Below are 27,101 nucleotides of genomic sequence, written 5' to 3' on the forward strand. Positions count from 1 at the left end.
TTCATCTTTATCTACAAAATTGGCTTATTCACATATAATGCTTCACACTGTACTACAGAGAATTTTGTAATGTCTGCATGGTGAATTATATTCTACTAAATCCTGTCATTTAGAGAGTTTTGAAACTTTGGTACCTATTCAAATACTTATTTTTTTAGCCTTTTTTGCTCGCTGTGTTTTATTTCATTTTGTACAGTTTCTGAAGTTGCTATCTTCAAATTCATTAATCTTTTTTTTTTTAACAGTTTCTAATCTGCTGTTTGTCCCATCCAGTGTATTTTTCATCTCAGGCACTGTCTTTTTTCATCTCTAGAGGTTCAGTTGGGGTTTTTTTAAAGTATCATCCATGTCCCTCCTTAACATGTTTATGCCTTCCTCTGCCTTCCTGAACATACAGTATCTGATTATATTAGCTGTTTTGATGTCCTTGTTTACTTGATTTTACATCTGTGATATTTCTTTTTTTTTTTTTTTCAATTCCAAAGGTTTATTTCCTTAAATCAGTATTACACAATGTAACGCAAATGAAGGGGTTGGGAGAATCACACAAAACTCCTTTTAAAGTACACCAAGGGTGGGGTGCTGAATCGTGGAGAACAGAATCAGCTGGCAGCACACATGCTGGGAGGTGGGCAGCACAGCAGCCCACAGGGGCACCCACAAGGGGTGGGAAGCTGCCTGAGTTCCCTCCCACGGCACCAGCCTCCTGGTGGCCCTGGAACATCTGTGATATTTCTGAATCTGCTTCTGTTAGTTGATTTTTCTCTTCACTGTGGGTCATGTTTGTCTGCCTCTTTGTATGCCTAGTAATTTTTTCTTGGATGCCAGACGTGAATTTTTCTTTGTCGATTGCTAGATATTTTGTTTTATTTAAGTACTTTTTTAAAGATTTTGTTTGTTTATTTGAGTGAGAGAGAGCAGGGGTAGGGGCAGAGAGAGAGGGAGAAGCAGACTCCCTACTGAGCAGGGAGCCTGACCCAGGGCACAATCCCAAGACCCTGAGATCATGACCTGAGCCAAAGGCAGATGCTTAATTGACTGAGCCACCCAGACGCCCTATTTAAGTATTCTTATGATTTCTTCTGGGACTGTTATTTGGTAACAGTTTGGGGCTTGCTTTTAAGAAGATTTGTTAGGTGGAACTAGAGCAGCCTTTAGAGCTAATTTTGCCTCATTGCTGAGGCAGTACCCTTCCAAGTGCTCTACTGGTATCCCATTCTGGCTGGTGTGAACATAAACTATTTGTGGCCTGGGTGAAGTCTTGAGATTGTTCTCTCTGTTCCTTTCCAGTGGTTCTTTTTCCTGTCTCAGGTAGTTTCCTCACCCCAATGCATTCATAATGCTCTGTGATCTCTACAGTCTCCTCATCTTTGTGTGTAGCTCTCCTCTCCAGTATTCTGACCTTAGAATTCTAGTCGCCTGGGCCTCTCCAGTTCTCAACTCTGTCCCCTCAATTAGATTAGGATTTCTCCTCCTTGCGTTGCAGCCTGGAAACATTCATGGCAGTAAATTGGGGCAGTCATAGGCCTCCCTTCATTTGTTTCTGTTTTCTCAGGGAAAAAGTACTGCCTACTGCCTGTTGTATAAAAACCTAGTTTCATATGTTTTGTCTTTGTGTATGTGTTATTTAAAACAGGGAGATAAATCCAACTCCTGTTACTCCATCTTGGCTAGGATACTTTTTTTTTTAATCTATGAAAACATCAATTTTTTGTTGAGGAGGGTGGCCATTCAGGGAACATTCTTAGTCCACGTGACATTTGTTACTTTACATGTGTGGGTGTTCATATCTACCCTTCAAGTTATCTGTGCTCCTTTTTTTTTTAATATTAATCCTTGGGTTTTTTCCCTCAAGGTTCCAATATTGAAAAGTCTGTGAAAGACCTCCAGCGCTGCACAGTGTCTCTTGCACGGTATCGAGTTGTAGTTAAAGAAGAGATGGATGCTTCCATTAAGAAAATGAAACAAGCTTTTGCTGAGTTGCAGAGCTGGTAAGTTAAGTTGCATTGGATCACATTGGCACAAAAAGGATCACTTATGAAGATGGGCAGCCCTTCACCACGTTCTTTAATTCCTGTCTCTTAATTGTTCTTTATAGTAGGGAGAAACTTAGAAGTCCTATGGTATATTTAGCTTTCTGCTTCATTCAACTCCTTTTGGTCACAGTATAGGAATCAGTGGTACAGAGAAGTCATTATGTTCTAGGAATGGGTCTGAGGTTGATAGTGTTTGGAAAAGGACAAATAATTATGAGTCTTGCATCCTTACTTCAAGGTCTGTCTCTTAAACCAGGAACCTACAACAAATGACATGATGAGTTTGAACAAAGTAATGAAGTAGGAAAGACCTGTCTGCTTACCTGCCTCCTGTCATCCTTCCTAATGCAACCTGCCATAATTATCTCTTTTGTGCCTTATTATTAGTCATTGATTTGTTTTAATTTTGTATTCTTTAACTGTGTTCTAAAAAATACTCACCTGGGATGCCTGGGTAGCTCAGTGGCTGAGCATCTGCCCTTGGCTCAGGGCATGATCCTGGGGTCCGGGGATCAAGTCCCACATTGGGCTTCTGCAGGGAGCCTGCTTCTCCCTCTGCCTGTGTCTCTGCCTCTTTCTCTGTGTCTCTCATGAATAAATTTTTAAATCTTTTTAGAAATAAATAAATAAATAATACTATCTTAAAGTATATTAATATGTGTTCTGTAGGGGAAATAGGGTTTGGTAAAGAGGTTTGAAAATGCTTTTGAAAAATTTTTACTCCTGGACTTCTTATCTGGTTTTTCTTTTTTTTTTTTTTTTTTAATTTTTTTTATTTATTTATTTATGATAGTCACAGAGAGAGAGAGAGAGGCAGAGAACAGGCGGAGGGAGAAGCAGGCTCCATGCACCGGGAGCCTGATGTGGGATTCGATCCCGGATCTCCAGGATCGCGCCCTGGGCCAAAGGCAGGCGCCAAACCGCTGCGCCACCCAGGGATCCCTTATCTGGTTTTTCAATGCTGATGTGCACTGTGAATCTACAAGAAGCTATACTATGCTGTTTCTCAAGTGTATTTGATTATAGAATCTTTTGGGGGAAGAAATATAGTCTTCTGTTTTTTTAGAACACTGGGTGGCTCAGCGGTTTGGTGCCTGCCTTTGGCCCAGGGCGCAATCCTGGAGTCCTGGGATCGAGTCCTGCGTCGGGCTCCCTGCATGGAGCCTGCTTCTCCATATGCCTGTGTCTCTGCCTCTCTCTCTATCATGAATAAATGAATAAAATCTTTAAAAAAAAAAAGGCAAGCTGTTTTAACTACTTTATATTTAAGTGTTAACTAATAGTGAAACCATAACTCCATTCCAGGGAGGTACTTGCATTTTGTAAAGGATTTTTTTTGAAAATAGAAAAGCCCTGGGCACCCCCAGTGACCCAGCGGTTTTAATGTCGCCTTCGGCCCAGGGTGTGATCCTGGAGACCCAGGATCAAGTCCCACGTCGGGCTCCCTGCACGGAGCCTGCTTCTCCCTCTGCTTGTGTGTGTGTGTGTCTCTCTCTGTCTGTCATGAATAAATAAATAAAATTTTAGGGGATCCCTGGGTGGCTCCTGGGTTTGGTGCCTGCCTTTGGCCCAGGGTACAATCTTGGGGTCCCGTGTTGGGCTCCTGGCATGGAGCCTGCTTCTCCCTCTGCCTGTGTCTCTGCCTCTCTCTATCATGAATAAATAAATCTTTAAATAGATAGATAGATAGATAGATAGATAGATAGATAGATAGATAGGGCGGCCTGGGTGGCTCAGTGGTTTAGTGCCTGCCTTCAGCCCACGGCATGATCCTGGAGTCCCGGGATTGAGTCCCACATCAGGCTCCCTGCATGGAGCCTGCTTCTCCCTGTGCCTGTCTTTCTCTGTGTGTGTCTCTCATGAATAAATAAATAAAATCTTTAAAAATAAATAAATAAATAAATTAATTAATTAATTAATTTTTAAAAAAAAGAAAGAAAAGCCCTGAGGATCAAATTCAGTAAAGTAGTAGAAAGTCAAGCAGCTAGGTTGATTTTTGGAGATTAAAGCTGTCTACCCTGCTTCTTTTTTTTTTTTTTTTTTGGATTTTTTTTATGGAGTTCGATTTGCCGACATATAGTATAACACCCACTGCTCATCCTGTCAAGTGCCCCCCTCAGTGCCTGTCACCCAGTTACCCCATTCCCCCACCCACCTCCCCCTCCACTGCCCCTTGTTCGTTTCCCAGAGTTAGGAGTATCTCATGTTCTGTCTCCCTCTCTGATATTTCCCACTCATTTTCTCTCCTTTCCCCTTTAATCCCTTTCACTATTTTTTATATTCCCTGAATGAATGAAACCATATAGTGTTTGTCCTTCTCCAGTTGACTTACTTCACTCAGCATAATACCCTCCAGTTCCATCCATGTTGAAGCAAATGGTGGGTATTCCTCGTTTCTAATGGCTGAATAATATTCCATTGTATACATAGACCACATCTTCTTTATCCATTCATCTTTCGATGGACACCAAGGCTTCTTCCACAGTTTGGCTATTGTGGACATTGCTGCTATAAACTTTGGGGTGCAGGTGTCCTGCCGTTTCACTGCATCTGTATCTTTGGGGTGAATCCCCAACAGTGCAATTGCTGGGTTGTAGGGTAGTTCTATTTTTAACTCTTTGAGGAACCTCCACACAGTTTTCCAGAGTGGCTATACCAGTTCACATTCCCACCAACAGTGCAAGAGGGGTCCCCTTTCTCCACATCCTCTCCAACATTTGTTGTTTCCTGTCTTGTTAATTTTCCCCATTCTCACTGGTGTGAGGTGGTATCTCATTGTGGGTTTTTTTGATTTGTATGTCCCTGAAGGCAAGCGATGCGGAGCATTTTCTCATATGCTTGCTGGCTATGTGATGTCTTCTTTGGTGAAATTTCTGTTCATGTCTTTTGCCCATTTCATGATTGGATTGTTTGTTTCTTTGCTGTTGAGTTTAATAAGTTCTTTATAGATCTTGGATACGAGCCCTTTATTGATATGTCATTTGCAAATATCTTCTCCCATTCCTCTACCTTGCTTCTTTGTAAGACTGACCTAGATCTGAAATATGAAAGGAGAGGTTCATGAATAGAGAGAACTACCCCACTCCTCTTCCCAACCATCCATTATCTTGCCTGTCTGTGGTCATATTCAGCCATGTTTCTGTTCATAAACCAGATTGGTCACTTCATGCCACAAGAAACGAGATAGAGGGAGTATCGGTAGATTCAGTCCTCCTGTGGAATTGAAGAGGGGGTGAATTAATGGAGATGTAGAATAAAGCCTCCAAAAGTTGCTGACACCCACTTTTATCATTTGCAAAATATGCAATGGTCCACTAAATCATCATAACCAAAGTACTTTTAAGATAGATAATTCATCTGCTAGTCTACCCATGCTTTGTCCCGAATCCTGAGTTTTCCCTTTTAGGTTTTAGAGCCAGAAACTTAATGTCGTATCTTCTGTTTTTCTTACATATGTGTTTACTTCAGCCAGATTACTTGTCTCAAGACTTAACATTCACATTTCCTTTTCCATATAACTGTTATTTTTTTTCTTCCATATAATTGTTATTGCCACTTTTCTATCCTAATATATTTTTCTGTATCTTTATACTTCTCTAAATCCAAGCAGTTCTCCCAAACTTACATTAGGTTAAGCTCTAACTTCTGGAAATATTTCTAGGTAATTGGTTTCTACTCCTTCTAACCTTCCGGGAGGAAGCACCAAATCCTTTGCCCTGGGTTATTATCATATCAGATATTATTGACTCATTTGAAAAGAAAAAAAGAGCTAAGAGTAGGTCATCACAACTTTGCTTTGATAAGCCTCTGGTCTCCATGATTGTTTAGCTTACTGATTACTTAGTCACAGGATCTGATTCTATTCAGAACCAGCCTGAATCAGGAAACACAGTTCCGGGAGAGAGATTTGTGAGTTCCTGTTGACATGGAACCCAGCCAAAGGGAGCCTCCTTCAATAAATGACAAATGAAACGGTTTCCTGCCCGGGAACTATATATTTAGGATTGATTAGCAGACGTGGCAACCATGTCATTTTAACTTGAGGAAAGAGATTTACCTGCACTTTCCTGCTGGTGCCCTTCTCTCTGGCTGATTGGGTTTTATACTACCTTATTTCAATGCCCCTTGTGTTGCTACTTCAAGATATAATTGGCAGGTGAGCTAACTCCATTTGGCACTGAACCAGAGCTTGGAGTTAATGTCACTTAGGAAGCCATTTTTTTGTATTGGTTATAGTATAAAAGAAAAGAAAAGCGTTTTAACAAATTTGCAGCGGTAAGATTACATTACCCCTTATGGGGCACTAGGGGAATTAATACGGATAACTGCTTTCATTTGGGGGCCAAATGAAAGCTGACACAAACCTGTAGGAAGATAAAATCAGAGGCTTTCCAGTATATAAAACTTAAAATCTGTTTTGTTGATGATATCCAGTAATCATCTCTAGACCCAAGTTTACTTTTCTTGTTCATACATAAAATTTGTCTGCCTTATATTGTTGGAGCTATTCGTTGACTTAGGTTTTAGGCTATTAAGGAACAGGATAGGGAATGGAACATGAAGCTAAAGTAGGTAAATTATTTTGGACAATTGTCACATAATGTGTTGGTGAAAATGCCAACAGGAATCCCACTCAACTTGCCTTTTTTTCTTTTTAAGATTTTATTTACTTATTCATGAGAGATAGAGAGAGAGAGAGAGAAGCAGAGACACAGGCAGAGGGAGAAGCAGGCTCCATGCAGGGAGCCCAATGCAGGACTCGATCCGGGGACTCCAGGATCACGCCCTGGGCCAAAGGCAGGTGCTAAACCACTGAGCCACCCAGGGATCCCCTCAACTTGCCTTTTAAATAAAAACTTCTCTTTTATCAAGAGTAAGAAGATACTTATTAAAAGGCAAATATGGATAAGAAATTTGAAATTCTACAACACATAAAGTCAATATGTTTGTGCTTAAGATTGAAATTTTTCCTAGCTGATTCCTCATTCACCTAGAAAAGTTACTTCCTTTTGTTCGAGTTTCCCTTTACCTCTCATGTTAAGCTACCAATAGTCTTACCTAAGGCTTTTAGATGCTTAAATTTAAAGTCCATATAAAGAGAGTGAAAACTTAGGTATCATTTTATGAACCAAAACATTTTCATTAATTCGTAAAAAGCATAGAAAGAAAGGAATGGGCTAATATAATAATGTATTACCAAAAAATGTCCATACCACTCCATAGCTTTAAATTATTCTTCAGTTTTTGCATATACAGTACATTGATACTACTAGGCCTAGGCTTGCATGGTTTTCAATCTTCTTTAATTTAAAATTTTAACTCCTTAACCATCTGTGAAAATAACTAGTAACACATGAAAATTACAACTTACCAAACATATCCAGTCATATTATCTGATTTATTTATCTGGGTTTCTGTCCTGCAAAATAGGAATTTTAAATTCAACTTTACTGTTTAAAAGGGAGTGAGTCTTAGATTAAGCAGTTTGTCTAATGACATCATAAGTTGCAGACTCAGTGTTTGAATCTCTGTATTCTGGCTCCCAGGACCCATGATTGTCATCCCATTTATCATTGATAGCCCACTTCTCACTAAAGCTTAGGAACAATGCTAGAGACTTGGTACTTGTCACATGTATTATTTCCTTCTCAGCGTTTATAAAGGCTATGTAACAGAGGAAATTTAGGGACTAAGGAATTTTGTCATTATGGAACAGGGTTAGAATGAGGAGGACCAAGATTTTGACTGAGCCTATGAAAGTATTGAGCCTATATAAGCCTATGAGCCATATTAAGCCTATGAAAGACTGAGCCTATATAAGTATTTTTTTTAGTTCAAAAAATAAATCTAAAAGAAGAAATAGTCCACCCAAATGTTACTTTGTAATTGAGAAGCCCTAAATCATCCTTCATAAGTGACAACTTACAGTGAATTTGTGATTCACATATCCTTCAGGTAGGATCCTGGTTGCGGGGAAGGTGTGAAGATTAAAGGAAAGTTACAATGGAGAGGGGTCAATTAGAAAAGATTTCTTAAAGGAAATGAATCATTATTAAGCCTTGAACATCAGATAGAATTTACACTGGCAGAAAGGAGGGGACGAGAACACTGCATTTAGGAGATCTGATCTAAGCAAGGGCACAGAAGGGACCTGTAGGGACTCCACAGCTACAGCAAAGGGGACGGTGGTTGAAAGTAATAGGGGATGAAGTCGGAGACCAAGGTAAAATGGGAGCATTTGATAAAGGAATCTGAATTTTGTTTTTCTTTCCTTTTTTTAGGTTCCATTTTTCCTTATGTTTACTATATATCCCATCATTTTAACAGTAGTTTTTAAAAATAGGAATAAAAGTCATGTAACTCTACCAACTTAACCCATAATTAATTTTTTATTTTCTGTGTTCCCTTGTGTCGCCCATCTACATGCATACATAATTTTAATAGTTGTAATCATAGTGTAATTTTGTAATATAATCTCTTCACTTAAAGTTACCTTTGATTCACCTCTCTATAACTGCCTACACTGTGTTAGGGTGTGTATGTGTTCATTTAAGAATTTCTAGACAGTGGATCTGGAATGTGTAGTAATTGACCAAAGTTAATATGAAAGCATCTTACTAAATATATATTGTGCTGAAACTGCAGAATCAAGATGAGTACAGAAATTAGAATAATAACTGTTGCTGCCATTTATTGAGCTGTTATGGTATGTCAGAAGCTCTTATGTACATACCTCTATAATCTGTTTAACAATATCACTCGTACTATTATACTCATTTTATAGATGAGAAAAGATGGGCACAGAAAAAAATAATTTGCCCAAAGTCATACTTGGTATTAAGTGACACATTTCTACTATACTCTGCTTCCTTTTTCTGGTTCTTACTAGGTATTTCTGTTTGCCTTTATTTTTCAGTCTTTATCTCCCTCTAGACATTGCTATCATAATTTTAGAGACAGGATTAAAAAAAACAATACTGTTTCACATGAGGATCTAGTCAGCTACTGGCTAGATGGCTTAATATTCTAACCATTTTTCCTTACCAACCAGAAACTTGAATAATAAACTCCTTGGTAATCTAGATTGCTACTGGTTCTTTTTTTCCTAAATATATTGTAAAATATCCTCAAGTTCTGTGGTCTATAGTATTACTTTATAATTGAGATACTTTTTTTTAGCACTGGGAAAGAGCAAAAAAAGTAATCTATTGAGGGCCTGTTCCAAGTGTTCAGCTTATATTCACATCCTAACTTCTTATGTTGTTTTTTTTTTTTTTTTTTTTTTTTATGATAGTCACAGAGAGAGAGAGAGAGAGAGGCAGAGACACAGGCGGAGGGAGAAGCAGGCTCCATGCACCAGGAGCCCGATGTGGGATTCGATCCCGGGTCTCCAGGATCGCGCCCTGGGCCAAAGGCAGGCGCCAAACCGCTGCGCCACCCAGGGATCCCCACATCCTAACTTCTTAAAAGCTACTTGAGACTGTTAAAATATGAAATCACATGTCTACATGCTTTGTAAAGGACTCCTAATAAAGAGGAACCCACCAGCGACACCTAGGTGGCTCAGTGGTTGAGCCTCTGCCTTTGGCTCAGGGTGTGATCCCAGGTTTGGGCATCAAGTCCCACATCAGGCTCCCCACAAGGATCCTGCTTCTCCCTCACCCTTTGTTTCTGCTTCTCTCTCTCTCTCTCTGTGTGTGTCTCTCATGAATAAATAGATAATAATAAATCTTTAAAAAAAAAAAGGAAGAACCCACCAAAATTTTCATAAGATCCAAATTTGATTTAATAAGCTAGTTCTTTTAATTAATTCTACCTCTTTTTTCAACTCAGTATGATGACCTGGCTACTGTCTAACTGAGGTTTTTTGTTTCTGTTTTGAGCCTATATATATGTACCATATTCCACCAAGGCCAGTGCTGGGAGTACGGGGTTCTGTAAAACTTGAGATGTCATTAATTTTCTGCCAATAAAAACTACTGACGGTTCTCTCTCTTGATTGTTTTTATGAGAAGAGGGAAGTGTAAGTGTCTTCAGAGAAATAAAGGTGTTTGCTTTGGCTTTGCTTGGATTTCTGCTTTGACTGGCTAGTAGAGTTAGAATAAACAAGTTTTAAGTTTTCAGCAAATATAATCAAGTACAAATATTTTCTAACATTACTGAGTAGTTTAGAGTATTGTCCCTTAAAATAATTGGCTGTGGGGGCACCTGAGTGGTTCAGTTGGTTAATAAGCATCTGCCTTCGGCTTAGGTCATGATCCCAGGGTCCTGGGATTGAGCCCCATGTTGGGCTCCCTGCCCTGCAGGGAGCCTGCTTCTCCCTCTTTCTCTGCCTGCCACTCCCCCTGCTTGTGCAAGTGCACGTTCTCTGTCAAATAAATAAATTAAATGTTTAAAAAAATAATTGGCTGTGGAATTGCCAGAGATGTGTTTCCATTATAACATTAGAACGACATATAATGACAACATATAACTACAACCATAAGCAAATGATAGTTGACAATTTTTGGTACCAAGGAATATGGAAGGCAATAGCTAGAATCAATAATTTACATGTTAATCATCTTAATTAAAGGGCTTGGGCAGCCCTGGTGGTGCAGCGGTTTAGTGCCACCTGCAGCCTGCGGTGTGATCCTGGAGACCCGGGATCAAGTCCCACATCGGGCTTCCTGCATGAGGCCTGCTTCTCCCTCTGCCTGTGTCTCTGCCTCTCTCTCACTCTCTCTGAATGAATAAATAAATAAATCTTAAAAAAAAAAAAAGATTAAAGGGCTTGCTTCAAATGATAGACATACAATATGTCTTAGAGATATGAATGATAATACTATAGGAAAAACTGTTCTGAGCAACTAAATAAATTACATAAAAGCTTTAGAATAAGTTGAGCAAATGTGAAGATAGTAAAAAGTCTTGGTAAGGAGGGAAGGAGATACGGAACATTCAGACATTTACCAGTCTTTCCCCTTAGTGACAGTGACAAGTCATCTAAAACTATTTCTCATAATTGAAGAAAAGATATGGAAATTCTCTATGCATATGTTATGAGGCTCAGGCTTAATAAGACCTACTGTCTTTCTAAATAAAGTTCCAGCCATATTTAGCTGAATTTCATTAGCAGTTTCAGAATCCAGTGTATCAGATGCTTATTGTAGTGTGTTTCCATTCAGGAAAACCTTGAGAGGGGCACCTGCATGGCTCAGTGGTTGAGTATCTGCCTTCTACTGAGGGCGTGATCCCAGGGTCCTAGGATTGAGTCCTGCATCCTACTCCTTGCAGGGAGCCTGCACCTCCCTCTGCCTAGGTCTCTGCCTCTCTCTCTGTGCCGCTCATGAATAAATAAATAAAAGTTTTAAAAATAATAAAGAAAACCTTGAGAGAACAGTTTTGAACTTAGTGCCCTCATGTACTGGCAAGGTAAGAGAAAATCTGACCTTCTGAGTGAGTCTTTCATCACTTTCTGAGAGGACTCATTGCTTGCATTTATGGCCTCTAAAAACTTTTACTTCAAACCACAGGTACTTTTGAATCTCTTGGCCACAGATCTATTCGGGGTCCACTGTTTAGCTTAGGAACAGATGAAAAACTTGAGCTTAAGCTTACACATTGTTAGAAAGCTGTCTTACAGTAAACTATAGTTTTTAATTATTTTTTAAAGCCTTTGCTTTTGGGCAGCCCTGGTGGCGCAGCGGTTTAGCGCCGCCTGCAGCCCACGGCGTGATCCTGGAGACCCAGGATCAAGTCCCACATCAGGCTCTCTGCGTGGAGCTTGCTTCTCCCTCTGCCTGTTTCTCTGCCTCTCTTTCTCTCCCTGCATCTCTATGAATAACTAAATAAAAAATATCTTTAAAAAAAAAAAGCCTTTGCTTTTTATCTTTATGCTTAACATACTTCTCACTTTTGAACTCTTCCCACACCTTCTCTACCTATTTGGTGATACAGTGTGTTTCCCCAATTTTCTATTATGAAAACTTTCAAAGATACAAAAAAGATGCTAGGATAGTACTGTGTGTGTGTGTGTGTGTGTGTGTGTTTGTTGTGTTTTGGTGGAACCATTTGGAAGTCGCAGGCATCATGACACGTCATTTCTAAATGCTTTACATAATGGATGACCTAAAAACATGGTCATTCTACACAATTGCAATATATTATGTGATGTACTTTTAATAAGAAAATTACTATTATATTGTTTTGTATCAATCTCAGACTGTGATACTGGTGATGCTGTCAGAGATGCTGGGTGGCACTGACCTGGGCCCCACATTACTTGTGATGAGCCCATTTTTAAGCTGTATTATGACTAGATCAGCCCTCCTGCTTCTTATGATTGCAAGACATGCCTTAGCCTATTAGAGAACTTTGTAAAAAACATAAGGTTTATTATTTACATGTCCTAGAGGGCACATGGCATGCCCAGGGCTGCACAGCAGGGTATGCTTAAATAGAGAACAGACATAGCGTTATGCCTTTTTGGGGGTTAATGGTAGGTTTCCTGAGGTTTTGTGGGCTCACTCTTTATTGATGAATTTTTTTAATAAATTAATTTTTTATTGGTGTTCAATTTACCAATGTACAGAATAACAACACCCAGTGCTCATCCTGTCAAGTGTCCCCCTCAGTGCCCATCACCCATTTACCCCCAGCCCCCGCCCTCCTCCCCTTCCACCACCCCTAGTTCATTTCCCAGAGTTAGGAGTCTTTATGTTCTGTCTCCCTTTCTGATATTTCCCACACATTTCTTCTCCCTTCCCTTATATTCCCTTTCACTATATTTATATTCCCCAAATGAATGAGAACATACACTGTTTGTCCTTCTCCGATTGACTTACTTCACTCAGCTTTATTGATGAATTTAAAACAAGAGCAAGAATTAAAGCATTGGAAGGAAAAAAAAAAGTAGGGCCACTCAAGTTATGTGGGTCACTCAGGGCTTTCTCAAAGAGGGACTTCATGTGTGGGGCAGCCTGGCTGTGTTGTGTAGCTGGCAGTCTGTTTATTTGAGATGTCTTTGAAATGGAGATCTCAGCAATGAAAAGCTTAATGTCAGCACTTATACTACAATCAGCTAACGTTGCCATTTATATTTTAACATTTATTCATTTTTGTATTATAAAGACTTGTGAAAATTTAAGGAAAGTTGCAAATATTCATTAGGCTTTTTTCTGAGAAAGCATCCCAACAACCTCAGTTAACCAGTAGATTCCTCTGTTTAATTCTTGGCTGACATCACAGGACCTCTCAATAGGTGTTACCAATAGATGGCAAGACATCACAAACAATTAAGAAATAGAAGCAATTACTGCTTTTCAGTGGGGGTTTTTTGGCATGAAAAAGTAAACATTTCTTCATGGCATGATCAGATGACTGTCCATATAACTGCTTCTGAATTCCTTGTGATCACCAGTGAGTCCACTGAAAAACAGAGTTTATTTAAATGGATCCTAGTCATTCCTACAGGGAAAAAGAAAAAAGCCAACACAATGTACTTCTGGCTTCTACTACCACAGAAAAGTCTGGTTGTGACTGTGCAGAACTTTTTTCTTGCTAAACATGTCATATGACACTCTTGTTTTTCATAATAAAAATTGTAAGCTGCAGAAAGCTTACTTGTTTGCTGAAGTCTTTTAATAAATATTTTACCAGCTTTGCCAGAGACAGATTTGTCATCTGGTGGACACAGTGTCTGCATCTTAAGGTGATTCGGCAACAGGAAAGGGGTAGTGTCAAAATTGAGGCCTGGCAGCTCCTGTCGCAGTTGTGCTTTTGTTTTGCTTTTGGGCATTCCAAATGCTGCTAGAGTTCTTGGAGCAAAATATTGCCAAGGTTTGGGAAACGCTTTTTTTTTTTTTTTTAAGATTTTATTTATTTATTCATGAGAGACACAGAGAGAGGCAGACACACAGGCAGAGGGAGAAGCAGGCTCCATGCAGGGAGCCTGATGCAGGACTCGATCCCAGGACCCCAAGATCACGCCCTGAGCCAAACAAAGGCAGGTACTAAACCACTGAGCCACCCAGGGATCCCCTGGGAAATGCTTTCTTAAAGTATTATTACCCTATAAGAGTTGGATCTTCTCTCCAGTCTGGTGCTTTTGGATTAATATGCCAGCCAAATTTGTTTCATTACAAGTCTATTTATTAATATGCATAATAATTATTAAGCCTATGTTTTCTGGCACTTCACTCCAAAGGATTTTGCTCCTTGAGGGATTGACCACCCGTACCCAACCCTGCCTTATCCTTTTTTTGTATACCTTACACTGTAGTCTCTGTATTAACTACTTGGTGGTAACATCATTACATAGTGAGCTAAATTGAATCAGTATTCATATATATGTATGTGTATATATGTATGTATGATTAGTTTTACAATCATAAACAAGAGTACATCTTTTATTAACCCCATAGATACATTCCTATTCAAAAGGGGAAATCAGAATGAATAGCAAAGTTGAAGAGAGTCAGAACATTTTCGTGTCTGTGTAGGCATTAAAATTTTAGATTTTTTCTTTCATAACTGATAAAACCAATACAGTAAGGAAAATTAACTTGGTATCCAGAGGTTGAAGAATAGGACAGACTACTGTCTTTATATATGTTGAAGGTGGTGGACTCTTTTATAAGGACATAGAAAGTTTTTTGTGCCTTCAAACCATTTACATTTGCAGTGGAGAAAATTCTAATTACCCATTTAATGTTCTTTTTCTATAAAAAGCCTACCTGAAACCAGCACAGTGTATATATGTCTTTTAATTACTTTGCCTTCTAAAGACTAAAGTACCAGAAACAAAACAAAGGAGCAAAGGGAAAAAATGGAGAGAGAGAGACAAACTAAGAAACAGACTCTTAATCTACAGTAAACAAACCAGAAGGGGGTTGGGAGGAAGGGAGGGCTAAACAGGTGATGAGGATTAAGGAGGGCACTTGTAATGAGCACCCTGGGATGTATGGAAGTGTTGAATCACTGTATTCCACACTTAAAACTAATATTACACTGTATTTTAACTCACTGGAATTCAAATAAAGTGTTTTTTTAAAAAGACTAAAGTGTCAGTGACTTAGTACAACTGTGGTAAAATGTTGAGAGTGTACAGATCCTTACTGTGAATAAATTTATCATGCCCTAGAAGGGGTATTGCCTTGTAAAATGTATTAGAAGCAAAGCTGTCCAATTTTATAGACCAAAATATAAAATTAAAACATCAGAGCATGAAGTGGAAATTTGTAACTTCCATAAGGACATTTGCTTTAGCACAGAATTAGTGAGAATTGTTCTGTAGCTTGCTACTGCCACCTACTGGTTCTCAATTCTTGGATTTCTAGCTACTGGTTTACTGTAATACATAGAAATAAAAGGAAATTAGGTCTGTTTATTGGAATCCTTAAAATATTCTTTGCTGAGAACGAGACAGAATTTTTATGTGGTCCACACAAGGTTTCCTTTGTAGTACACTTTTAGTGAACAAACTCTAAGTCTCTCTCCACTGTTAACGATGTGCTATTTATCTATTTGAGTTTCTGATCAAACCTTTTTTCCCTTTGTCTTTTCCTAGTTTAATGGATCGAGAAGTTGCATTGCTTGCTGAAATGGACAAAGTGAAAGCTGAAGCAAGTAAGATTGATCTGTAGTTAAAGCTATTGCCAGTTAGTAGATATCTGCCTTCCAACCCTCATAACAAAAGCTCTATATAAATGCCAGCCACTATAAGAGTTTACTTATTTATTTATACAATCTTGAGCAGTTGTATTGCCCTGGCATTTGAATCCTGTCAAGTGAAACAACTTTGTAAGAACCTGTTTTTTTAATATTTTTGAATTTTAGTACTTTGAATGTAAAGTCCACTGCATCATGGTATCTACCACCACAGCATCAACTTAGGGGAAAAAAGTATCCTTCCAGGTGCCTGGGTTTTGTTTTATTTTGTTTGTAGCTTTCAGTGATTGAACAAGTCCATTTGGGTTTGTTTTTTTTTTGTTTTTTTTTTTTTTTGTTTTTACTTGGCAAAAAATGTTTGGCATAATCAGAAGAGACTTCCCAGGGTTACCCACACATTAGTGTAAACATTATTGTCATTACGTATCTCAGAACTTTCTTTGTTTTCTCGATTTGTAGAACAGTCTTTACTCAGTGTCTGTGATCATCAGGTTGGGGAAGTCAATGATACAAGATTTTAGGATATCATGACTAGAGTTCCTTGAAAGCTTACTAAAAGATTCTGAAAGAGTAGTCTAACTTGGGTAATCTGTGAGGTTTTTGTAGCGAAAAACCAGATACCTGTTTTTTGTCATTTCTGTTAAAGGTTAGGTAAAAGATACACAGCTGTATGAAAAGAAGAGAATGTCAATTGCAGCTTCTACAAAGGCATTGATTTGGGGCTTTTCAGCAGCAGATTTTACCTTCATGAGTTGAATGCTAGATTTGTAATTAGGAGGGCTGTTTCTTTTAACCTGCTCTCAAACTGGTAAGAATGGAAATAGGTTGAGATGATGACTCACAATTAAATCATTTGTGTTTATGGTCATGGGTCAGAGGAGGCACTGAGCTGAGTTCAGTTTTGACCTGAAATGTCGAACAGGTACTCTACTGTTTTTCAGAGGTGATATTTCACTTAAATCGAGTGGTATATCCTGAAATGTCTAAATGTGACTATTTCAGTCCATTCTTATACTTATGTGTTCTATTTTGAAGATGAAGTTTCAGATGAACTAGTAAAAAGATATAATCCTTACATTTGAGAAGATGTTTTTTTAAAAAATAGAACTTTTATAGAAAATTCCAAGCGTACTTCAAATAGAAGGGCTAACATAATTAACTGCCATCATCCAGTTTCAACTAATTATGAATTCATGGTCAGTCTTATTTTATCAAATTAAGACATACAGAGTGTTACTTAATTTCATCAATTGTATATCTGTATCTCGTTTCTCTCATGCTAAAAATCTTGGTTCTCAGTGTCACTAAATGTAATTACTCATTTACCAATACTATCAAGAAGGTGCTTCTTTTTCTTTTTTACACATAATCGTTTTATTAATTTATATGTTCATAGTACTTGACAGCTTAGAGTTTTTAAAACTCATTTATCTAGGATCTTCACATTAACCTTATGAGGTAATTAGATTTTCCTATGTTTCATTCAATAAATGAAGAAACTAGTCCTTTGAAAAAACTGACTTGTCCAAAGTTATGTAATTGGGTCCTCCGATATGTATGGAGATCTTGACACATTTCCTCCATGTTGGGATCTATGATTTTGTCTTAGAATCCTAGAGTATGGTAGCTGAGAAGCAAGTAAATTTGACATAAATGGCAGACAGGTTTTATCTTGGAAGCCAGATCATTTGTAGCTATTGGACCTTGGTGTCAAGAAACTTTTGTAGGCACATTCCTCACTTATTGGTAAAGGGGATTAATCAGATTTGGGGAGGGGCAACCCATGGGTGGCATACACATGGCAGTCAGGTTAAGCAAAATTGCTGAAGATATTCAGCTCTTTGGAATACCTGATGTAGCTCTTGGAAAATTCTATTTATTTTCTAACATAAATTTGGCTAATTTCTAAGTAGGTTACAGGATTCTATGTATAACAGGAACTGAGTTTGCATGTAACAGAATGGCCTAAATAAACGAGAATTTATTTTTCTCCCATGAAATGAAAGGTCCAGAGGTAAGTGATTAGGGCTGGCAAGACATCCTCAAAATGACATGAGGAACCCAGGCTTCTTTGTTTTTGTACTCATCCATCCTCGGAGTGTGCTTATGGTCAAAAGATACTTCCTAAGGCTCCAGTTGAGGAGAGGCAAAATGTTACATGCTCGCTAAGACTCCTTTAAAGAGTTTTCCTGTAGGGAAATGTAGGGATGCCTAGGTGGCTCAGCAGTTGAGCGTCTTCCTTCAGCTCAGAGCATGATCCCTGGGTCTGGGGATTGAGTCCCACATCGGGCTCCCTATGAGGAGCCTCCTTCTCCCTTTGCTTGTGTCTCTGCCTCTCTGTGTGTCTCTCATGAATGAATAAATAAATAAAATCTTTAAAACTAAATAAATAAATAGTTATCCTAGTAAACCTCACCCTGTGAGTTCTGCTTAGATCTCAGTGACCAAACCATATCACATGACTTATCTGTAGCAAAGGCAGGAAATGTAGAGTTTTACCTAAGCAGATTGGTACCCAAAACATTGGACTACCAGTAGGAGGAAGAGGAGAATGGATATGCAATTGGCTAACAGTCTTTGCTACAATCCACCCCTCAGCTACCCAACGTCCCTTTTTAAAAAAAAAAAAAAAGAAAAGAAAACTGGGAACACACTCAACCTCCTCCTCAATGGCAGTACCTCCAAAGACTCATCTAGTTAATATATTCAGCTGAAAGTCCAGAACTGCTGGGTAATTTCAGATCTTTTGACAGGTCTGAACATGGCATGTTGTGGTCTGGGGTCCCATAAGTTAAAAGAAAAGCTAAATGCCCCCTCCTCCAATATTATACAGATAGAGAAAGAAGAGAATAATTATAGTAAAAATTCCCACCTGGGAAAGCAATGATCCAAACTTACTAGACAGGAATAGCAGAGTCCCTGCCCTTGGGTAGAGAAAGTTCCTTGGTTCATATGGCAGCTCCTGGTTCTGCTTCCTTGGAGGGTTTCTTTGGCTCCCGTCCTCTGTAGCCCCTGGTTCTCTACTCTGAAAGATTTTTTTTTTTTTTTCAAATTGTCTGTTGTCTTTGATGGCCATATCTGAGTTATATATCTGGGAGCATGCCTAAGAATATACTTCTTATATAAACAACCTAAATGTCCACCATTAGGGGACTTGGTAAATAATGATAGTATAGCCACATAGTAGAGTACAGTGTGGCTGTTAGCAGTGAGGGAGATCCAGCGTATTAATAGGGAGTGAACTTTGAGATATGTTAAGTAAAAATAGCTAAGGTAAAGGAAAGGATCATGTATATGATATACTCCCATTCGTGAAGAGAGGGGAAAGGGACAGAGATTTGCTGTGTATGCATAGAATACATTTGGAAGGATACATAAGAAATTGTTAACATTGGTTTTTCTACCGGGAAGGGAACTACAAAGTCAGAGGTAGGAGGGGCACTTTTACTTTTCATCTTATACCCATTTATTCTAGGTGAATTTTTTTTTACCGTGGGTACATATTTTCTGTTTTAATTTATATGTTGCTTGATAAAAAAATTTTTTAATTGAGGAGAAAGAGAAATGACAAATGATTTATGAGTCTTTATGATTCATAAAAAGTGTTTACCATTTAACTGCCTTCAGAGTCCCTCAAGAAAGTGGAAACTGGACCTTTGGTATTTTCATTTTCTGGATGGGTGGGCAGCTAAGCCTTTGGCTGTCCAAATACATACTGTAAGGCCCATATTTCCAATTCTTCTTTATCCTGTTTAGCAGAATGTAGGAGTCATACTCTCTTTTTCTCCATAGTGGAAATTTTGCTCAGCCGACAAAAGAAAGCTGAACTTCTAAAGAAGATGACTGATGTGGCTGTTCGAATGTCAGAGGAGCAATTGGTTGAGCTCAGAGCTGATATCAAGGTAAAACCTCCTTCTCCTTTCTGCCTTGCTTCTTATCCTCGGGGACTAAAGCAGCAAATCTCCATAATTCATGGCCATGCCTAATATATTGAACTCAAAATCTTCCCCTCTCAAACCTGGACCTCTTCCGTGTTCCTTTTCTCTATAAGTGGTGCTGTCGTCTATCCAGGTGTCCAACCTGGAAACCTTAGCAAATTTATCCTTTCCCATATTAAATCTATCAGCAGATCCTGTCCATTTGACCTCCTGCTAAATCTCAGATCTGACCTTTTCTCCTCATCTCCATCACCACCATCATGGTCAAGCTACTATTATCTCGCTTGGACTTCCATCATAGCCTCTTAACTGATTCCACCCACCCACTTTGCCACTGCCCACCTTCCCCAGTCCTCCATATCTGTTCCTCACGCTACAGTCACTTGCTTCAAACATTTCATTGCTTTTAGGATAAAGGCTATAATCCTTAACACGGCCCGTAGGGGGATCCCTGGGTGGCGCAGCGGTTTGGCGCCCGCCTTTGGCCCAGGGCGCGATCCGGGAGACCCTGGATCGAATCCCACATCAGGCTCCCGGTGCATGGAGCCTGCTTCTCCCTCTGCCTGTGTCTCTGCCCCTCTCTCTCTCTCTCTCTCTCTCTCTCTGTAACTATCATAAAAATAAATAAATAAATAAATAAATAAATAAATAAATAAATAAATAAATAAATAAATAAATAAAAACACGGCCCGTAGGGCTGTGCAGGGTCTGGTTCTGCCACCATCTCATTTCACACCATGCCCTCCCTGCCCCTTGTTCTCTATACTCTAACCATCTTAGCTTCTCTTTTCCATAAACATATTCTGTTCCCTCCTGCTAGAAGGCTACTGCATATGCTTTTTTTTTTTTTTTTTTTTTTGCATATGCTTTTCAATCTGAACAAAACTCCCACTCCCAGCACACAGGGGCTTGTGACCTGCTCATCCTTCCTGACTTTCCTGTCTTATCCCCTACTTTGTGCTTTCATAGCATACTTATCATTTTGTGTTCATTTGACTGATCTGTCTTCCCAACTAGATTGTGAACTTTACAGTGGCAGGAACTAGCATAACTCCAGTATAGTGCCTTGGCACATAGTGGGTATTCAGTAAATACTTAAATGGTTTTTTGGTTGATTCTGATTTTATGAGAAAAGTGAGCAGTTTGAGATGTTGATTATATTGTAGTCTGTTTATAAAGATGACCTAGGTTCAACACTCCTATATCTTAAATTCTTTATATAAAAGAACAGTGTTTCTGAGACTAAGGGTAGAAGCCTGAGAGAGGTTGAGGTGTTCATGGGTAGCTGTGGACACTGGCATTCTAAATGATTGTTTATAACTTGTGAGCTGTGTGAACAAGAGGAGTTGTCTGTCCCTTCTCCTGAGTCCTTAACCTCTGTTCTTTCTAAACACATGAGACTTACTGCCATCTTTAACAGGAATGCTTGCCTCAGAGGTCATTTCACAGTCTTTGTAAAATAAAAGCAGGTGGAAAATCATCTAGGCCCTTTCAGGTATCCTTGTTACTATTCTGACCCAGTCTTTAACTCCTTCCCCTTAGACTCTGTTGGGCTGAAATAGCAAAATAATGCCAATATGAAATTACCGTTTCTGATTAACTAGAACTATATTACTAAAAATTATAGAACGTCGTTTCACATTGATGCCAGTCAGTCTCATTCAACTATCTGGGAGAAGCCGGAAACCCCTTTGGAATTAGACGAGAGTTCTGGCTCTCACAGGCTTCATCTGTTCTCCTTCCCACATGGTTAAAAAGCTGCTAGAAATATTTCTGCAGGCTGACTAAGGATCTGTTTCTCTCCACGTTTTCAGTGTACTGAAGTGGGTGCTGTGCAAGTTAAATGTCTTATTTCCAGATCATTTTATTTCCGTCATTCCTGTTATGTCTCTGGCTCAACAAACCCTAGAATTTGTTTCAGAATTACTCTGACTGATATTACATGTCTGAAGGCTTTATGTTAGAGTTTCATGTGCTTTCCTAAGCCAAAGTGTACTTTTTGGCTTTAGGACTTCAAGGCTCAGAGGGAATTTTGATGTCTCCTTTCCCATTTTACTGCTTCTAGATCCATCCCAGGGATTCTGATCCATTTGATTGTAACCCTTGAAAATCCAAAGTGGAATTAGATCACCTACTAGAGGACTGCCTGAGAGTTCAATTCTTGTAAATTATATCTAGGCCTTTTTAACTTTTCTTTTTCGCCTCCTTTTCATCTGGGAAAAAAAAAAAATTATGTCAAGCTACGTTGGAGATTGTTTACTGAAAGACACCCCCAGAAGCGCTTTATTCTTGATATGTTTCTCGTCCCACAGTCTCTAGCTAGTTTTGACCCGAGGGGTTGGTTACTTCTCAGTACAGTCTGCTTAGAAGGATTAAATTATTTGCAGCACAAAACCTTCTCATTTGCAGGGTTGGCTTTTCACACGAATGATTTTCCACCTCAGGAAGTTGTCACCACTTCAAGGACTATAACAAATCCTACTTTATAAAGGGATGAAGCGGGTTTCCTAAGGAAGTCCCTATTAAAGAACACCAAGCCATCTATTTACATGGAATCATTGTAACTTATGAGCATTTTTGCTGCCTCTGCTTTGGTATAAAGTGGAACAATATAGAGAGTAGCCAATAGTGGAAAGATGGCCCTCTACTATAAACTTTTTCTTCTATCTTTATAATTTATTTCTCTTGATTTATACCTAATGGACTTTGGCCATGATGTAGCATTTCATAAAGCTCCCCAATAGACTTCTCTTTGGGCCTTAAGGAAATGACTGGATTTTCGTCAGTCACCCAGCATAGGTAAAATAATGGCCATTTTGCAAAATTTGAAGCAGTAAAAAAGAAGACAGTGGAAAACAATTCTGTTTCATCTCTCTATAGCAAGCTCTGGTTCCCATGTATCCCGCTTGTCTCACCTGGAGGCTCTTCTTTGTTCTTTCTCCAGCACTTTGTTAGTGAGCGTAAATATGATGAGGATCTGGGACGAGTAGCTCGGTTCACCTGCGATGTAGAGACTCTAAAGAAGGACATTGAGTCATTTGGACAAGGTGAGATGGTGAGGGATTCTGGGTGCTAAAGGTGGTAATGAGAAGACCACCCATCAGAGACCAAAGTTGTGGCTTCTCCACTGATTTGTCTTTAATGCCTCTTGTGTTTTTGTTTGTTTGCTTGTTTTTGTGAAAAGTAATTCTGAGATACTTTAGTCACTGGATGCAAATTCTTTGAGCTCAGAAGATGGGTGTTTTCCAGCTCCCTAAATTTGCAATGTTCTGAGGCTCTGGAGTCAGACCAAGTTTGAATCGTTGCCTTTATATTAACCTCTGGAACTTCATTTCACTCCTCTCCCAACTGGAGAGATAATGATATCTGCCTGGCCTGGCACAGATTAGGTGTGCCAGGTGTGCTCCCCCTCCCCTGGCTTTAAGGGGAGGGGGAGCCATCCCTTAAGGTGAGAGCTTATAGGGATGCACCAGGTAAACCCTGAGCCCAGCTCCTTTGTTCTTTCTGTGTCAGTATAAAAGTGAAGTTGGACCTAGAGCAGTGATTGTGAATTCAACATCAGTCCAGGCTTAAAATCAAGAAAAATATGAAAGAGGTTGTTTTAAGTCATTGAATTCTGACAAAGTTTAAAGTGAAAATATTCATATTTTTCAGATACATTGGTATTTTGAATTTGGGATTATTTTTGCAGAAAGAACCTTGAGAAGATACATGTTATAAAGACTAGTTCTGTTCATATTTAACTAATCTTGGTTATTTATATCTTGTATCATACAAATTTTTTTAAAAAAAGCATTTAGCTTTTTATTTACCTCTTTCTTTCTTTGTCAAGTCACTACTTCAAAATGTTCCTGCATAGGAAACTGAACATATGGCCCATACTATTGTTCCTAGGCTTAGTCAGCTGCTGGAGCTGTAGCCAGGAGTTTAGTAGGAAATGCTGAGGAGTCATTAGTTGGTGGGGGAACGGTTTCTCCGATCTCACACTCACTGTTCTCCTGTCTCTGAGCAGTTCCCTTACAAAGCAGTGGGGATTCACTAACTGGAATTTAAATAAAAACTTGAAGAAGAAAAAAAAAAGCAAAGAAGTGGGGGTTTGGAAGGAGTGGAAGAAGAAAGCAGAGATTTTGCTTCCTGTTACCCATTTTATAAGCTTATCTTTACAACTACTCAAGCAGACAGTTCTTTGTCTTAAATTGCTTATTGTGAAATGGAGAAATAGGGAAAACCTTACCCATTATGCTCTTCCATCATATGACAACATACGTCTCGTGTTTTTGTTCAGTGTCCCATCCAAAGAACAGCTACTCAACCAGATCTCGATGTAGCTCAGTTACATCTGTGTCCTTGAGTAGCCCATGTGATGCCTCTGCTGCTTCCTCTTCCACCTGTGCCTCTGCAACCAGTCTTACAAGTGCTAACAAGAAAAACTCAGCACCAGGAGAGACGCCTGCAGCCATAGCAAACCCCAGTGGCCGGCCCTACCAGCCTCATCGAGAGGTAACCCAAGTTCCACACTAAGCCAGTTATGGAGGAAAGTAACCGGATCGTTACAGTCTAAATGCTGACAGCTCAGTACATTACCTTCCTCTCTCGATGCCCGTTCCACACCTATTTTGAATCTCTCCAGGCCCAGTTAGTTCCAGAGAAAGCATTTGGCACATTTGTTCTAAACCACCAGCTAGCTAGATTTCCTGTTGCCAAGACTGCTGACTTTCTGATGTTGGCGGCGATCCTAGCTATTGTAGGTAGTATTGCCTGGTAATTAGTCACACAGGGAGTCATGCACCCATCTCGAGGTAGAGGAGCACCACAGTGGCAGGTTCACCAGAGTGCATCTGAAGCAGCAACTCTATAGAAGCACAGTGTGGAATATATCAGGGAGGGAGAGTGTGAACCTGGTGGTGTTGGAGAACAAACACCAGAAAGTTGAAGCATAATCCGTAGTTTCTTTTCTTGGCTTGAAGAAGATACACAAGATCAATTCAAAGCAGTGCTGTGCGGGATCCCTGGGTGGCGCAGCGGTTTGGCGCCTGCCTTTGGCCCAGGGCGCGATCCTGGAGACCCGGGATCGAATCCCACGTCGGGCTCCCGGTGCATGGAGCCTGCTTCTCCCTCTGCCTGTGTCTCTGACTCTCTCTCTCTCTCTCTGTCTGTGCCTATCATAAATAAATAAATAGAAAAAAAAAAAAAAAACTCAAAGCAGTGCTGTGCAGAACTGGTATTACATTGAAAGTAGAGGACAAAAATAACACCCCATGCCAGCAGCTTTCTGGTTTGTAATGTGAAAGATGTCCTGAATGTCAGAGCAGCATGATTTCATCTATGGTTCAATGATGTATAGCAAAACAGATTACAACGATGTCTATTTTAAATTACTCCAGATGTTCATTATCTTTACCAAGGGCTTGTGATCTGCAGAGTTCAGACATGTGATAAGATACTTGCCCAGCTAAAGAAAAGTGAACACGAGGTGGAGAGCCTAGGGGTGAAAGGTGGGGCAAAAGTAGGAAAGGATTTATTAATTCTGGTGCCGTGGCTAGGTTGGATTGGCTGACAGAATTTTGGGAGTCTTAGCGATAACTGAGTCCCGAGCATGGGATACCACAATTTAAGCTTTTGGAATACTCCTGTAAGCTGAACTGGAACAGGCAGGGTGCCATAATGCCAGAGTGCTTTAAACATTGTATTCTTCTTTCCTCAGGTATTGCCAGGGAACAGACGAGGAGGACAAGGCTACAGGCCACAAGGCCAAAAGTCCAATGACCCGATGAACCAAGGGCGACATGACAGTGTGGGTCGTTACAGAAATAGCTCATGGTATTCATCTGGTTCCAGGTATCAGAGCGCTCCAACCCAGGCATCAGGAAACATTAGTGAGCGGGGCCAGGCCCATTCTGCAGGGACCAATGGAACTGGAGCGAGCATGGAGCCCAGCCCACCCAAGCCCTCATTCAAAAAGGGGCTCCCCCAGCGCAAACCTAGGACCTCTCAGCTTGGGGCTGTGAACTCTTGAGGGCAGTTCCAGTTGGCCTCCCTCCTCTATCTCACACAATTCAACTTGGTAACTGGACTTCTTAGGAAACTTATAGTTAGATGTAATAACAAAAAGAAGTTTACGCATATCACTTTTTATGCCATTCTAAATATTTTTGGTTTCTTCTCTCCTCGTTTCCTCTTTTACTGTTTTTGGAGGGAAAGGTGTTTATTCCCTTGACCTTTCCCAATGTTATGGATTGATTCTGATGGGTCATTTCCATCAGGAATCACGGGCAACTGATGCCAGGTTTCCCGAGGGTCATCAGTGCCCTTCTGGGTGCACCTTTCAGTTGCCGGAAGAGGCTTTCCTCAGCCCCTCCCTCTGTACAGGCTCTCAGGGGGAGGTGGGTCAGGGCTGGGCCAGCTGCCTTGCCAGCCGAAGCAGAAGCCACACGTCCCAGTCGGTGCCCTCTACACGACAGTGTAACCAGGAAGCGCAGCGAGGGGCTTGTGTACCGTACTGAATTAGCCCGAGAAGGGAAAATTCAGTTGGTGAAAAGGAAAGAACACTAGAAACTGAGAATCTGCCTCTGCTCCCAGAATGTGCTTGAGATTGACACTCAGATCAGGGTTTCAGTCTCCTGCTTGGCACCGTAGCTTCACCTGCGGTCTCTTCAGAATGCCCACAGCCTCGTTTCCTGTCACCTTAGACTGCAGACTAGTCTAGGGAAGTCTACAGGAAAGTAGCATTTAATTAAAGGAAAAAAAAAGTATTTCTTTGTTTCAATGTTTGAAGATTTTTGTTGTTATTGTTTCCCCTTGTTCCTGAATCCTATTCTGATCCTCAACCACATTTATAGCAATATAATTAGTGTTGATCTAAGGTGTTACCCATCAAAAAATGGCCACGGCCTTTATAGTTGAATAAATAAAAACAACTGTGTAAATGTTCCCATCTTTGTTTCACAGCAGCAAATGCCTCCGTTTCATTATCTGGTTTTCTTTGGGCCTCGTGGGGTAGAGGTCTCTTGGGCAGCTTGTTTGGGGGGTTAAATTAAGGTGGCTGCTTCCTGAGTCATTTGTCCACCGCTTAGCTTTGGAACCAGATGAAAATGTGAAGGCCAGCATGAGCAAATGCAGCTGTTGTTGTGGGACAGGATTCATAGTATAGGGAACAGTGACTTTCCAAGGGAGGCATGCCAGTTTTGAAAAACCACCGTTGCCAATGGCTCTCCTGGGCTACCCTCTCTCCTCTGCTGCCTGCCCCTTGACAGGAGTAGTGAATGTAACGGTATAATTGAGCTACTGCATGTTAGCAGGTGGCACTGGGGCCAGACCCCTCCACCCCACACCGCCCCCAGCATCCATGACTGAGTAACAGCTGAGCTTTTTCCTTCTCCAGCATTTGTCCTCTGGAGTCTGAAGTCCAGGCTGTAAGCGGCAGTGGTGCAGAACTTCGCTGCCTCAGGGCTTCCCTTGGCTCTTCAGCTGCAGCTGA

The 27,101-nt window shown here is 40.0% G+C and overlaps 1 protein-coding gene across 1 annotated transcript in view; it reads left to right on the plus strand.

Annotated features, from left to right (window-relative positions):
- SPATS2 (spermatogenesis associated serine rich 2) overlaps positions 1 to 26,550 on the plus strand; it is a 155,522-nt gene extending 128,972 nt beyond the window's left edge. Inside the window, exons 8-13 of the mRNA XM_041736524.1 lie at positions 1,856 to 1,991; positions 15,586 to 15,644; positions 19,479 to 19,588; positions 22,569 to 22,671; positions 23,910 to 24,124; positions 25,329 to 26,550. Coding sequence (XP_041592458.1) covers positions 1,856 to 1,991; positions 15,586 to 15,644; positions 19,479 to 19,588; positions 22,569 to 22,671; positions 23,910 to 24,124; positions 25,329 to 25,640 — 935 coding nt within the window. The 3' untranslated portion in view covers positions 25,641 to 26,550. The remainder of the gene's footprint in view (positions 1 to 1,855; positions 1,992 to 15,585; positions 15,645 to 19,478; positions 19,589 to 22,568; positions 22,672 to 23,909; positions 24,125 to 25,328) is intronic.
- The last annotated feature ends 551 nt before the right edge of the window (positions 26,551 to 27,101 follow it).

Source organism: Vulpes lagopus, chromosome 21, assembly GCF_018345385.1.
Source record: "Vulpes lagopus strain Blue_001 chromosome 21, ASM1834538v1, whole genome shotgun sequence".
Lineage (NCBI taxonomy): Eukaryota > Metazoa > Chordata > Mammalia > Carnivora > Canidae > Vulpes > Vulpes lagopus.